Consider the following 15,331-nt stretch of genomic DNA (forward strand, 5'->3'; position numbering starts at 1 on the left):
CTGAAGAGCGTTTTTGAAGCTCAAAGTGTGCAGAGCGGGCCGTCGCCATCTTGGCAGCGCATCACCGTGCCACTCTCCCGGATAATCGAAAATGGGCAAAATAATATAATTTAATATAATTAAAATGGATGAGTTATAAAAAAATAAAAAAAAGTCACCCCCTCACAGTTGTATAGACCAAAACAATTTTTTGAACCAGGCTGTAAACATGTTTGTTTCTGCTGTAAAGTTGGGCATTTTAACATGGGGAGTCTATGGGACTGACACCCTTTTGCAGCCAGCCTCTAGCGGCCAGTCGATGAATTACAGTTTTAGTCCCTTCCTTGTTGGCTTCATGAGAGAGAGCGGGAGGATGCCCCTCGATCGATACTCGAAACCACGATCAGCAATGCAGCGACTGGATGGCAGCAAGACAGCAACGTAATGAAATCATATAATTAAAAAAGACACCTGACGAAAAACTTGACAAATTTCTGGACTTTAATAAGGAAACCGCCAAGCGAACAAAACTAAATGTTATAATAGATAAATGGAATGTTTTCATTTTAATTTACATGATTCCCAATTATTTATATTCACGATTTCTTATATTTGTACTTACATTTTTATTTCAATGTAGTAATTAGCAATTAAATTAATTTTATATTTGAACAGATTTGTTACGTGACAGCATTAATGAAAGTTTCTTAAGGGTCAATATCATGTTATCTGCATCTCCTGCGCTCCAACTCTATATTATCTGTATAGCATGTGTGTAAGACTCGAATGCAATTATGAAGTAATTATTTTATGACGATTACATCTTTCAGTGAGTAAAACTGGCTGTGTTAAAGACTACATAACATTATTATATTATCTCTAAATTTTGTAATTATTATTATTTTAAATTATTGTCCCTGGATCAGTAGGATGCTCTTGTAACCAAGTAACGGTGGCTGGGACAGATTATAGGTATCAATTCTACTTAAAAAGATGCAGTCTAATCCTGTTTAAATGAAAAAAGCCTGCTCCCGAGCAGGTTTAAGCTTAAGGACCTGTTGCTATGACAGTAACTCTGGGATGAGCTTCGAAGAACCAAATAATTCAAGATCATGCCAAATCATCAAGAATTAAATCCAGCTAACTGAATTAGCGCCGTACGTAAAATGGGACCCTGAACAAAAGGAGTATAAACACTAACGCAAACGAGGGACTAATGACTTGATAAATGGAACACAGGTGAACTGAATAACATAATCAGGGCAACTAATGAAAACTAGGTCAAAAGAACAACACTAACACAGAAAAAACCACAGACATATAACATTGTGCTTTTCTGGTGACATACATACTTGACATCAAATAAAACAGAAAAGCAGGGCTTTTTCTGGAACTCTACAAAATCTTCCTCAAGGTTCTGAAGGCAACGATCTGAAAACCAAGGTGAGTTTTTGGCACAGAGACCTGCTGAATAACTTTGTCTTTAAAATACATTAAGAATACAATGTGTGCAGTATATGAGTGCAGACGATTCACTTTTGCTGCTTATTAATTTAAGTTCATGGCAATGCTGAGAAGTCTGTTGCTGCTCTTCATCGTGTTCTCCATGGGAGATGCAGATGGTAAACGAGACATTTATTACAACATACGATCAACATATTTTAAAAACTTGTTCTGCCAAACCTTTGGCATTTTGTAGATTTACTGAGAAGGGTAGTGAGAAATGTACAGTATTTTATTGACTAGTATTTGTACAAGTAATGTGAATATTACAATACTAACATGTAGACCTACTGGATACAGTTGATATAGGTAGACTATGCCAGGATGGATGGACAAATTTTGGAGTCCGATGCTACAAGTTCTTCTCTCAGTCGACCAGCTGGATCACAGCAGAGGTAAAGTGTCCATTACAACAAGGCAACTTTTTTATTTTTATCTATTTTTTTTTTTTTTTTTTTTTTTTTTTTTTTTTAAAGTAACACTTTCTCATTTTCATAAACTATACTGAGCAACTAATAAATCAGAGCAGATTTTGTTTGAAAATGACTAAAAATGTAACTGACATCCTTTTTTATTTTTTTTTTAAATATATAAAGAGAAACTGTATTGAGGAGCATGCAAATCTTGCATCTGTGCACAATGAACTGGAAAACAACTTTCTGATTGGTCTGTTGCCTTCTACTACTACACGATGTTGGCTTGGTGTTCAAGATGCTGTAGAAGTAAGTTCAGTTAGTAAAGATACTAAATTTGTTTGAGACGAACGTTTTTAATTAAGCTGATATAACCACTTCAAAAAACAAACTAAATGACATTCTTTATGGTGTCCGAGTACAGAAGAGCACTCTTTTAATCCTTGTCTTTGCTCCTTTAGGAAGGACAGTGGTTGTGGAGTGATGGAACTCCATATGACTACAGCAACTGGTGCTCTAATGAACCTAACAATCTAAATGTCGAGAACTGTGGAGAGATCAACTGGAGCTGTAAGAATTTCACATAGTACCAAACTGGCTCATTTTCTCACAATATTGTATTGATCAGAATAACTGATTTCACTTTTCCGCCCTACAGCAGACCGTTGCTGGAATGATGCAAGCTGCTCAACCTCAATGGGCTATGTTTGTGCTAAAGACTGTGAGATATGCAGTCATCCTGGTCCGCGGTTACGTTGATTGTGCTACATTTAAAGTTTCTGAACTTCTCTTTACAAAACATTCTCAACCTTAATCTCTTAATACTGAGACACTCCTTGAATCAATAAAATCATTAAAGCAAACCTTGTGTTGTGGTGTTTAATCATGTCTCATAGTTGGAATGATTTGTAGAATCGCATCAAGAGATGTCTGTAGATGCAAAAAGAAAATTAAAACAGGTCGTTCTCAAAAAATTAGCATATTGTGAAAAAGTTCATTATTTTCCATAATGTAATGATAAAAAAAGAAACTTTCATATATTTTAGATTCATTGCACACCAACTGAAATATTTCAGGTCTTTTGTTTTAATACTGATGATTTTGGCATACATCTCATGAAAACCCAAAATTCCTATCTCAAAAAATTAGCATATTTCATTCGACCAATAAAAGAAAAGTGTTTTTAATACAAAAAAAGTCAACCTTCAAATAATTATGTTCAGTTATGCACTCAATACTTCGGGAATCCTTTTGCAGAAATGACTGCTTCAATGCGGCGTGGCATGGAGGCAATCAGCCTGTGGCACTGCTGAGGTGTTATGGAGGCCCAGGATGCTTCGATAGCAGCCTTAAGCTCATCCAGAGTGTTGGGTCTTGCGTCTCTCTCAACTTTCTCTTCACAATATCCCACAGATTCTCTATGGGGTTCAGGTCAGGAGAGTTGGCAGGCCAATTGAGCACAGTAATAGCATGGTCAGTAAACCATTTACCAGTGGTTTTGGCACTGTGAGCAGGTGCCAGGTCGTGCTGAAAAACGAAATCTTCATCTCCATAAAGCTTTTCAGCAGATGGAAGCATGAAGTGCTCCAAAATCTCCTGATAGCTAGCTGCATTGACCCTGCCCTTGATAAAACACAGTGGACCAACACCAGCAGCTGACATGGCACCCCAGACCATCACTGACTGTGGGTACTTGACACTGGACTTCAGGCATTTTGGCATTTCCTTATCCCCAGTCTTCCTCCAGACTCTGGCACCTTGATTTCCGAATGACATGCAAAATTTGCTTTCATCCGAAAAAAAGTACTTTGGACCACTGAGCAACAGTCCAGTGCTGCTTCTCTGTAGCCCAGGTCAGGCGCTTCTGCCGCTGTTTCTGGTTCAAAAGCACAGCCTGTGCACGGTGGCTCTGGATGTTTCTACTCCAGACTCAGTCCACTGCTTCCGCAGGTCCCCCAAGGTCTGGAATCGGTCCTTCTCCACAATCTTCCTCAGGGTCCGTTCACCTCTTCTCGTTGTGCAGCGTTTTTTGCCACACTTTTTTCTTCCCACAGACTTCCCACTGAGGTGCCTTGATACAGCACTCTGGGTACAGCCTATTCGTTCAGAAATTTCTTTCTGTGTCTTACCCTCTCGCTTGAGGGTGTCAATGATGGCCTTCTGGACAGCAGTCAGGTCGGCAGTCTTACCCATGATTGTGGTTTTGAGTAATGAACCAGGCTGGGAGTTTTTAAAAAGCCTCAGGAATCTTTTGCAGGTGTTTAGAGTTAATTAGTTGATTCAGATGATTAGGTTATTAGCTCGTTTAGAGAACCTTTTCATGATATGCTTATTTTTTGAGATAGGAATTTTGGGTTTTCATGAGCTGTATGCCAAAATCATCAGTATTAAAACAATAAAAGACCTGAAATATTTCAGTTGGTGTGCAATGAATCTAAAATATATGAAAGTTTAATTTTTATCATTACATTATGGAAAATAATGAACTTTTTCACAATATGCTAATTTTTTTAGAAGGACCTGTATATTGCAACATGCAATTTTCAGACATGGATGAAAGGGAAATTTGTTTCACCAAAATATTAAAATCTGCCATTATCTTAGCTTGAGAATGCAGTGAAAAGAATGACAAATTGTTCAACCTTACTGCATTAAATATTTGAACAGCACTAATAGTTACTTTGAGTGTTGATTCCTTTATAATTAATGATCATTGGCCTTTATCCACAATGGCAATAGTCATTACATAATGAGAACGGTTTACATAGAAGCAATTTAAAGAATTGTATTTCAAATAAAATTGTATAATATACACAAGAAAAAATACTTAATATACAATATATGGCATTTGTATGTAAAATTCAAGGAAATGTAAGTACGCATGTTAAAGAGCAGGTTTTTCATGGTTTTAGAAAAATATCTCTCTTGCAGTTTATAATGTAGCAATCCTTAAATTAAAACAATCTGCAAAGCTGTTAATCAAAAAAGTGCATGATAAAGATATTGTCTCTCAAAAGAGAGAGTCTGTTCTGAATCACCTTAATGAGTCGTCATATTTTCAAATCTTTTGCCTGTTACCGGTGTACGTCACTGGGTAACACATTTGCATAATCCCCGCCTGCCCGCGAAATACTAACAGAGTCTGACCTGCCCACAAATACTTCCGCTAGTTAGTGTCTTTACATCATGTTTAAGAAGACCCTGAGTTCAAGGATACCACAGAAATACAATTCGAACCTTTAGTTGTGTGCATGTCATTTTACCAAGGACTGCTTCTCTAATCTTGCCTTTTATCTTCGTTGGCTTCTCATCTTCTTAATTTAGACTAACAAGCTCTCCGAACCACAACCTGTACGTACGATTGATACGTTGTGTACATTTTCAATTGAGTGTTCAAAAAACTTTTTTGTGCTAATATGTGATGTATACCTAGTGCAGCTTTAGGTTTCCAGGTAAAGCACGATATTACTGTCTTCCTGAAGCAGTTCTTATAATTCGTTGTGAACTCACTATTTCCTAAGAATGTGTCGATTATTGTATACTGACATTGTTCTAATTACTTCATTTAATAATTAAAGCACACAGACTTTATAATCATTGTGAAATTGCTGTTTATTGTGCTGCCAGTTATAGGGTTAATGGGGGAGAGACGAGGGTGGTGCTCCTGAGATACTGTTCTGCGTTCTGATTAGAAGTTAAGACAGAGCGTCGTTCTTCAAACATTACAGTAGACATATTTTGGTTTATAAACTGTATTGTTTCATCAGTTAGTCACGTTAGCACTCGGCTAATGTATCCACCAAAGCTTCACAGTTTAGTAGAGGTGGCCAGATCGATACTAATATCGATAATATCGATACCAACGTTGGTATCGGTATTGATCGATACCAACGTGAAAATATCGATACTTAAGTTTCAGTTTCTCTCGTTTTGCGACCTGGCCGTGTTTGTCAAAATGCTGCTGCTGTCACAAACAAGATCAAGCTCTCAAGAGTGCTGCTCGTGCTCGACACTGCTCTCCTCCCCCTCTCCTGTGTTGTACCGTCACGTGACTCACCACTAGCGCTACCACCAGCAGTCAGGCGCGCGCGCCGCTCAGCCGCACATTTCTAACAGCAGTCAGTCAGAGGCGGAGAATGGCAGAAGAGAGAAAGAGGAGCATTTTTTGTTAACATGCTACTTGAAAAGATAATTTGTTTTTACATTTTTTATATTTGTGAAGTAATCATTTTGTAACTTTGTTTATTTAAATAAAACAGAAGTAACCAAAAGTTGTTTCTGAACAAAAACTTTTGTAGTACTGATTAATAACCCAAAATGCAAATCACAAAAACAAATTAAAAGTCATGAAAATTCATTTAGATTTAGGTTGAAGACGCATCCACCTTAATTATTAAAAAGTAACGGTATTGGTATCGGTATCGGCGATACTGGCCCTGTATTTACTTGGTATCGGATCAATACCAAATCTAGCGGTATCGCACACCTCTACAGTTTAGCAGCTAAACTTTAGCTGTGGGCATGATTCACTTGCATACATGTTTTTTGTATTTTATGTCATTATAAGAACAGATCGGAGCACTATATTACTGTTTTATGTAAAGATGCTTTGTCAGTGGTAGCGCTGGCTAACTGGCTCGAGGACTCCTCTCTGTGCCAATCACAACAGGCTTGGCCAGCTGACCAATCAGAGCAGAGTAGGCATATGAAAGGGAGGGGTTTGCTCCGAACTTGCTTGGAACGAATCGTTTCAAAATAATTGGCAAATGCCTCTAAAATTAAATGTATATTTTGAGAAAATTACAATGTTTTCTGACCTTAGATGCATTTAAACCACCTCCAACATCATCACCCTGAGTACAGGAGCCCCACAAGGATGTGTTTTGAGCCCGTTACTCTACTCCCTCTGCACATATGACTGTGTGTCCTCTCACACCTCCACTTCTGTCATCAAGTTTGTGGATGATACAGTGGTGATGGGCCTCATCTCCAACAACAATGAGGCTGCCTACCTTGATGAGGTAGAAAGTCTGTCACCATGGTGCCAAACAAACTGTCAGCAAAACCAAGGAGCTGGTTGTGGAGTTCAGGAGGAGGCAGCAGCGAATCTACACCCCACTCATCATTAACAGGACCCCCAGAGGAGAGAGTGAGCAGCTTCAAATATCTTGGTGAACACATCTCAGAGGATCTGACCTGGACTAATCACATTCAAGCTCAAGTTAAAAAAAGCCAGACAACGACTGTACCATCTGAGACTCCTGAGAAAATTCAGGGTTTCCCCTGGAATCCTGAAAACGTTCTATACTGGGGCTATAGAAAGTATATTGACTGCATTATTGACTATTGACTATTGCATTTCACCGTGGTATGGAAACAGCTCAGGCCAGGATCATAAAGCCCTGCAAAGAGCAGTGCGCTCCGCTGAGCACATCTCCAGAACATCTCTCCCCTCTCTGCAAGACATCCACACCAGGAGATGTAAATCTAGGGCTGTTAAGATCCTCAAAGACTCCACCCACCCTGGAGACCCACTGTTTAATCTGCTACAGTCAGGCAGGCACTTCCGCAGTCTGATGGCAAAAACGGAGAGGTTCAGAAGGAGTTTCTTCCCTCATGCTATCAGACCACTAAATATGGACATTAAACACACTGCACTTTAGAAACTCTGGTAGTGTAGGGTTAACCAATAATTTTTGCACTATTGTATCACACTATACCGAACAGATGCTTGTATCGAAATGACAACACCACGTGATTGATGATGTTTGAAGCTTTGCATGACTCTTGTTTGACTTTACATTGACTTGGTTGTGTGTGTGTGTGTGTGTGTGTGTACACACTTATTTGGGATTCAGTAGAATGGGTTAGACCACCAGATGTCGCTAATGCACATTGTGTTAAAAGCTTTAAGTAATGAACCGTTTTTCAACACAATTTAATGAAAACCTCACACCGTTCAGATAGCCTCAGTTTTCCATCACTAGAGAAAACACAAGGACTCTAGGAGGACTCTAGGAGGTGGGAAGGCAAAGCACTTAAGCCCGAGACACACTGCATGATTTTCAGCTGTCCCAGAGTTTGGCATAATGAAACAATCGTGGGGATTTCTGTGATCATGGCTCCTAATCGGTGGTCCTATGTCGTACAGTGAGAGAGGTTCAAAGATGGCCGTTGTCACGGTCTTGCGACTAAAGATAGCCTACGATAATTTTCTGGCAGTGTCAGAAATTCAGCATGTTCATTGCACAGTGTGTTTGCAGTTATGACCCACGTTTACTGACCAACCGGAAAAAATACGACATGAATTCAACACGACATGGCTCTAAAACATAAAACTGCTTACATCAAGCTCTTATTTCTTCCACTTTAATAAGGAATCCGCTCCCATTTTTTTCAGCACACATAAAAACTACAACTGTTAAAGTGTGATTCATTATGTTCTTTTTGTGTACCATTAGCGCATGCTAATGACCTTTTACTCTTCTATAGAAACGTGCGTCGTAGCCTACGAGTCAATAGTTGTAATGATCGTACATCTACATGCATGAAAAACCAGCAATGATCGTTACCGCAGACAGCCTCTGACGTCACTACCGGTGCCGCCGCTATAAGTAAAAACGGTTTGTGATGCTTGATATGACACTTGTAACACGGTCATTCACCGTTTATCACTTCACGTCTGAAGCTTGCGTCCGAACGCATCAGGTGGCTTAGAATATGGATGCAGTTGTCATTGGTAGCGTTAGACCCTACTCAGGGAACCATGTTCTCATACGTAAAACGACGTTTTATCAAGTTTCGGCACGTTCTTCGAACTGCGTTACCTATTGACAATGTGGAAATTGAGTACATACCCACGCCGCCATGCTGAAGTGTCGTGAGGCCAATGGTCATGTACTGTGTATAACACTAAGTAACAACACGTTCTACCATTTCAGCGACATGGGCTCGTTTGCTCCTCATTATTTTATCCGGGCTAAATGTCGTGACAATACCCCTGAAAAAAAAAAAAAAAAAAAAAATAAGCTCACTCACCAACCGCCTTAATTTTTTTGAACTTCTGCGTTGAGTAGCTTTGAGATGCTGGTTCAGGGTTGGTTATACATGGATCGGCTAGGACTGTTATCGTATACTAGTAGTGCCTGTAGACGTCACTCCAGCTTTATGAACCAAAGCTTTTAAAGGACTCAAGTGTGCTCAAGAGAGACTGGGCGGTTGCCCCCTTTCATATACGGTCGCACGATATACAGCCGTTGGCAAATCCGAATATGTGAATGACTGATAAAATAATATCAAGATCGGCCTAACAGTTTCTGGACCAAACATTCAAACCGCAACCTGTTAAGTTGAGTGTAAACATGGCTCGCTGATGATTATCTGAGACCTTCGGCCCCTTAACGTTCGATTGATGGGGATTTTTACCATCGTCCTGAATCCGATACTACATAGCGACTGTATAAAACCTGGACGAGTGTCCGACAGCCTCTGAGTCACCAGTAGACTCCTGAAGAGCTTTTTTGAAGCTCAAAAGTGTGCAGAAGCTTGCCGTCCACCTGGCTGGCAGCGCAGGACGCCGGCCACTCTCCAACGGTCTTCGAAACCATGGTTAAATAACCTGGATTTAGTATAATTAAACTGTTGAGTAATAAAAAAACTCTGATAGAGCAGCTATGACGAGGAATGGTGCATCCCAAAAGGCCCCCCAATACAGTCAAACCTCCATCGTCAATGAAGCTTGCTTCCGAGCATGGCGGGATGAACGGTGTCTGTTCCTACAGGAACCATGTAACTGTTTTATTTCAGGGACTTCGAAACTCTGGCTGGGGCATCCTGAACTACTTGAGGATCTGCGAATTCTAAACCCACTTAGAAATCTAAGAAAGAGCGTCTTTGTCGGACGGCTTCTTGAACATTTAGACACATACAATGGCTAAGGTTACTAAACTGTAATTTTTTCATCGGCCCAAAGGGCACGAGGCTTGACGCGTTACTTTATAGGGATACGCTAGATCTAGAAAGTATCACCTGCCTGTGTTAACCAGTTGTGGAGCATCTAAACCTTTAGCTGGGGCACGATTCCTCCCAGATGACGTGGCTTTTCAGAAATGTACTTAAGCTTATCGCATATTAGGATAAAAGTTCCATAAGTCATCGCGAGCGTGCGAACGGACCACACTGTTTATGTAGAAGTGCTTTGACTTTAGTGTAGCACACTTACTATCATGGGCTCGAAGACTGTTCTCTGGAAGTGGCTCTCGTGCACTCTGATATAGCGCTCATAGATTGGAATGGTGCTGACCAAAAAGGCAGGAGAGTCATCAGGCGATATGTGGAAGGCTGGAGGGTCTTGCCCAATAACTTGCTGAGAATGAATCTAGAGTAGACATTCAACAACCCTTCTTGGCCAAAGTGCTGCTAAAACCACGAGAAGTCGCCCCCTAATATCATTTGAGAAAATCGACTTGATGTGTTCTGACATTAGAATGCATGACTGGACCCCCCCAACAAGGTCATCAGAAAGTGCGCAGAGTCTACAGGGCGGAGCGGGTACCCTTACCATACAGGATTGTTTTGGCAGAGTTCTTGCGTGCACACTTACAATACGTGGATTTTTAGAAAGTGCGCACACAGTGCACATGACTGGTGTTTTCAGAAAGTCACAGAGCTCCAGCGTGTGTACCTAAAGTCCTAATTTGCAGATGCGCTGACCGTCGGGGGGAGGCAGCTCCAATTTTATAAACCTCTGCGAGGGGAGCATCACCTGAGGCAGCATATACAAGAAAGACCTTCTGTAACTGCCACCTCACTTCCCGCTGGATGCGACCGCACCTAAGCGTCCAGGAACCCCTCAGGGTGACCTGGGAGCTCATATGAAATTCCCTGCAGTGCTGTGCCAGGTTGAGGATCAAGGAGGCTCCCGCAGAAACCTGTGATCTCACACCGCCTAATACCGGTAACATGAAGCCGGATTGGCTGGTGCTGACGAGCTTTTTGTAAACCTGGTGGAGCACTGCAAAGGAAACTCACCTGATGTTTATAGTAGACATAACCACCAGCAATTTACACAAGTTAACAGAAAGGGTTATTTCCCACCCTCCTGAGCTGGAGCCCCGCTCAAGGGCGCCTCCTTTTCGTGTACCATCATAAGGTGTGCTATGAACATAGAACCAGCCAAAAACATTATCCCCCAGCATGGAACTGTTATGCGTTAGAGGTTTTCCACCTAACCTCGCTCAGGTGGAGAGCTGGTGGATAGGGGAATTAGGAAGGGGAGGATAAAAGCAGAAGTTAAAAATCCCTAAAGGGAACGAGTAGATACCTCAGTATCACTCTGACTCAGACGAGAAACTGCCCTCGTCTGGATCACATCACTTAGGTTCTGCTTACCCCCTTATGTCCCACCATTCCTCTTAACCCTGCCCGCAGGTGGGGGAGGAGTGCGAGTCGCGACACTAGCCTTCTGTGCCCATCTTTGATCCTCAGATCGAGACAGGCACAGGACCCCTATGTTGTTCGGGCTCAGACTGGACCTTCGTGGAACGAAGGATCTGAAAGCAGCGGAGTGCGCCTTCGTCTCCCCGAACTTCTCGATCACCGTCTCAACGGAAATACTGGAAAAAGTTCAAAGGCGAAACCTGAGCATCGAGAAGAAAGCCTTTCTTTCTTCCTGATGTCTGCCAGGTTCACCACAGATGTCTCTCCGCCACCACGACTGGCCACCATAGTCCTGCGCTTGGCAGAGGCGGCCTGCTTGGTAGCCCGGAGAGAGCCTGTGGTGCGGCGCAGCTCGGCTACCTGATCAGGAAAAAGGCCTTCGCCTCTATCCAGGTCTCTTAGCAGATCAGTCTGATATCGCTTGAAGCATTTATTTTGTAATAAAGCCACAGCCTGACCTGCTGCTGCGTATGCCTTGCCATTTAAGCAAGATGCATTGCTTGAAGGGCTTAGATGGCAAGGAGGGAGATTAAGAGAGGATGTCTCCCCCGCAGAATGAAAAGCTCTTTCTGCAGGGGGCATCCTCTCATAGTTTCCGTTTTCGTGGCATCGCCTCGATGTCGGCAAAACTCTTATGCGGAAACCGATGGATGCGAGAAAAGAAAACGGCCTCTTTCATTTCCTTTCGATCTCTGTATGGAGATCAGGCAGAAATGGAAGGCTCACCTGAGCTGGAGGGCTATGGTCGGAAAGATAACACTCATCGAGGCGCGATCCATAAACTCCAACAGCGCTACATACGCAGGGCAGGACAATTGAGAAGGCTCAGCCTCAGCTTCTTCACCATCCTCAAATATCTCCTGCTTTTCCTGGTCACAAACCCAGCAGAGCACTAACCTCAGTATCAGAAAAGTGTTAAAGATATACATCATCCTCCCGAGGCTCTCTCTCGTCCGCCGCCATTTTGAGAGCGAAAGCGAAAGGGAAGTCCCTTTTTAAACCATTCAGACCGATCCACCTGAAATTCTCACGAGCTCATTCTCCTCCGGCCTCAGCAGCGGCGAGTCCTGAACCGCGGGTGAATGCAGATGCTGCCTGGCTGCCTTTTTCGGAAAGAGAGACGAACGAGAGCGGAGCTTTTTTCCTTGAAAAAACGCTCGCAATGCACGCAGATTGCCGTCCTCAAAGACTCGCGTGCGTGTGCTCTTTACACCAAACAAATCAAGTAAAGATCGTGTGTGTCATCGGGTGTCAAATAATGCCGGACACGGATGCATACATGTCTAAAACGCTTGCTAGTAATCGCCATGATAGAACAGAGAAAGAGCGCTCTTACCGGTTCTTTCAGATGCAACGCTTCAAACAAACACAGTCAGTACAAGACAAGAAGAGAAAATGACGTGTTTTCCCGGTGCCCTGTTTTATAGTCACACACCGTAGTGTGGCGTCAGAGGCTGTCGCCGGCCACCTCGTTGGTTGTTTTTTTTTCATTTGTATGATTCAGACACGGGTCACGACAAGGTGTTCCCCATAGCGACCCCTAGAGGACGCAGTTCAAAGTTCCCTTGAAAGAAAACTAAATGTTATAATAGATAAATGGAATGTTTTAATTTACATGATTCCCAATTATTTATATTCACGATTTCTTATATCTGTACTTTATATTTTTATTTCAATGTAGTAATTAGTAATTAAATGAATTTTATATTTGAACAGATTTGTTACGTGACAGCATTAATGAAAGTTTCTTAAGGGTCAATATCAATGTTATCTGCATCTCCTGCGCTCCAACTCTATTATCTGTATAGCATGTGTGTAGAGACTCGAATGCAATTATGAAGTAATTATTTTATGACGATTACATCTTTCAGTGAGTAAAACTGGCTGTGTTAAAGACTACATAACGATATTATATTATATTATCTCTAAATTTTGTAATTATTATTATTTTAAATTATTGTCCCTGGATCAGTAGGATGCTCTTGTAACCAAGTAACGGTGGCTGGGACAGATTTTAAGTACTTACAAAGATGCAGTCTAATCCTGTTTACATTAAATAAGCATGCTCCCGAGCAGGTTTAAGCTTACGGACCTGTTGCTATGACGAGCAACTCTGGATGAGCTTCAAAGAACCAAACAATGCAAGATCATGCCAAATCATCAAGAATCAATCCAGCTAACCTGAGTTAGCGCCGAACGGGACCCTGAACAAAAGCAGTATAAACACTAACGCAAACGAGGGACTAATGACTTGATAAATGGAACACAGGTGAACTGAATGACATAATCAGGGCAACTAATGAAAACTAGGTGAAAAGAACAGACACTAACAGAGAAAACCACATACACATAACATTGTGCTTTTCTGGGGACTTATACACACTTGACATCAAATAAAGCAGAAAAGCTGGGCTTTTTCTGTGGAACTCTACAAAATCTTCCTCGAGGTTCTGAACGCAACGATCTGAAAACCAAGGTGAGTTTTTGGTACAGAGACCTGCTGAATAACTTTGTCTTTAAAATACATTAAGAATACAATGTTGCAGTATATGAGTCCCCACGATTCACTTTTGCTGCTTATTCATTTAAGTTCATGGCAATGCTGAGAAGTGTGTTGCTGCTCTTCATCGTGTTCTCCATGGGAGATGCAGATGGTAAACGAGACATTTTATTTGTATAAACCACATTCTATTTTTAAAAACTTGTTCTGCCAAACCTCTTGCATTTTGTAGCTTTATGGAGAGGGATAGTGGGAAATGTTCAGTATTTTATTGAGTAGTATTTGTACAAGTAATGTATATTACAATACTAACATGTAGACCTACTGGATACAGTTGATATAGGTAGACTATGCCAGGATGGATGGACAAATTTTGGAGTCCGATGCTACAAGTTCTTCTCTCAGTCCGACCAGCTGGATCGCAGCAGAGGTATGTCCGTTACAAGACAAGGCAATCCCTCTTTTTTTTTTTTTTTTTACAAAGTTAACACTTTCCATTTCCATAAACTATACTGAGCAACTAATAAATCAGAGCAGATTTTGTTTGTAAAATGACTAAAAATGTAACTGACATCCATTTATTTTTTTAATATATAGAGAGAAACTGTATTGATCAGTATGCAAATCTCGCATCTGTTGCACAAACCACACGGAAAACAATGCATCGGCTGATTGGTCTGTTGGCCTTCTACTACACTACAACGTGTTGGCTTTGGTGTTCAGATTGTAAAGTAAGTTCAGTTGTTGTGGCCTAAAGATACTTGACAAATTTTTGTACGAACGTTTTTTAATGAAGCTGATATAACCACTTCAAAAAGCCAAAACTAAATGACATTCTTTATGGTGTCCGAGTACGAAGAGCAGGTCTTTTAATCCCTGTTTTATGGCTCTATTAGGAAGGACCGTGGTGATTGAGTGGATGGAACTCCATATTTCTACAGCAACTGTGCTCTTAATGAACCTAACAATCTAAATGTCGGAGCAACGTGGGAGATCACTGGAACCTGTAAGAATTTTCTCACAGTAGTGAGTAAAACTGGCTGTGTTAAAGACTACATAACGTTATTATATTATCTCTAAATTTTGTAATTATTATTATTTTAAATTATTGTCCCTGGATCAGTAGGATGCTCTTGTAACCAAGTAACGGTGGCTGGGACAGATTTTTAAGTACTTACAAAAGATGCAGTCTAATCCTGTTTACATTAAAAAAAAGCATGCTCCCGATCAGGTTTAAGCTTACGGACCTGTTGCTATGACAGCAACTCTGGGATGAGCTTCGAAGAACCAAACAATTCAAGATCATGCCAAATCATCAAGAATCAAAACACCTTACGTAGAACTAGCGCCGTACGGGACCCTGAACAAAAGCCAGATAAAACACTAACGCAAACGAGGGACTAATGACTTGATAAATGGAACACAGGTGAACTGAATGACATAATCAGGGCAACTAATGAAAACTAGGTGAAAAGAACCTGCACTAACAGCTTCTGTT

At 41.2% G+C, this 15,331-nt stretch overlaps 1 protein-coding gene, 1 long non-coding RNA gene and 1 pseudogene across 2 annotated transcripts; 2 read left to right on the forward strand and 1 right to left on the reverse strand.

Annotated features, from left to right (window-relative positions):
* The window catches only part of LOC109076965, a 75,216-nt pseudogene extending 60,090 nt beyond the window's left edge, over nt 1-15,126 (reverse strand).
* LOC109073965 (galactose-specific lectin nattectin-like) lies at nt 1,264-2,758 on the forward strand. The gene is made up of 6 exons (XM_042725285.1): nt 1,264-1,422; nt 1,538-1,601; nt 1,783-1,877; nt 2,079-2,204; nt 2,357-2,465; nt 2,554-2,758. The coding sequence occupies exons 2-6, from the start codon at nt 1,541-1,543 to the stop codon at nt 2,652-2,654; spliced, it is 492 nt and encodes a 163-aa protein (XP_042581219.1). The 5' UTR covers nt 1,264-1,422; nt 1,538-1,540; the 3' UTR covers nt 2,655-2,758.
* Nucleotides 13,648-14,482, forward strand: LOC122137609. The gene is made up of 4 exons (XR_006154970.1): nt 13,648-13,809; nt 13,924-13,987; nt 14,168-14,263; nt 14,433-14,482. It is a non-coding gene; the product is annotated as an uncharacterized LOC122137609 (long non-coding RNA).
* Nucleotides 15,127-15,331: the final 205 nt, after the last annotated feature.

This window comes from Cyprinus carpio, chromosome B6, assembly GCF_018340385.1.
Source record: "Cyprinus carpio isolate SPL01 chromosome B6, ASM1834038v1, whole genome shotgun sequence".
Lineage (NCBI taxonomy): Eukaryota > Metazoa > Chordata > Actinopteri > Cypriniformes > Cyprinidae > Cyprinus > Cyprinus carpio.

Coding starts and splice junctions, on each gene's coding strand:
- LOC109073965 (XM_042725285.1), top strand. CDS start 1,541: ATGGCAATGCTGAGAAGTCTGTTGCTGCTCTTCATCGTGTTCTCCATG. Junction 1,602..1,782: donor CTCCATGGGAGATGCAGATG/GTAAACGAGACA, acceptor TACTGGATACAG/TTGATATAGGTAGACTATGC. Junction 2,466..2,553: donor TGGAGAGATCAACTGGAGCT/GTAAGAATTTCA, acceptor TCCGCCCTACAG/CAGACCGTTGCTGGAATGAT.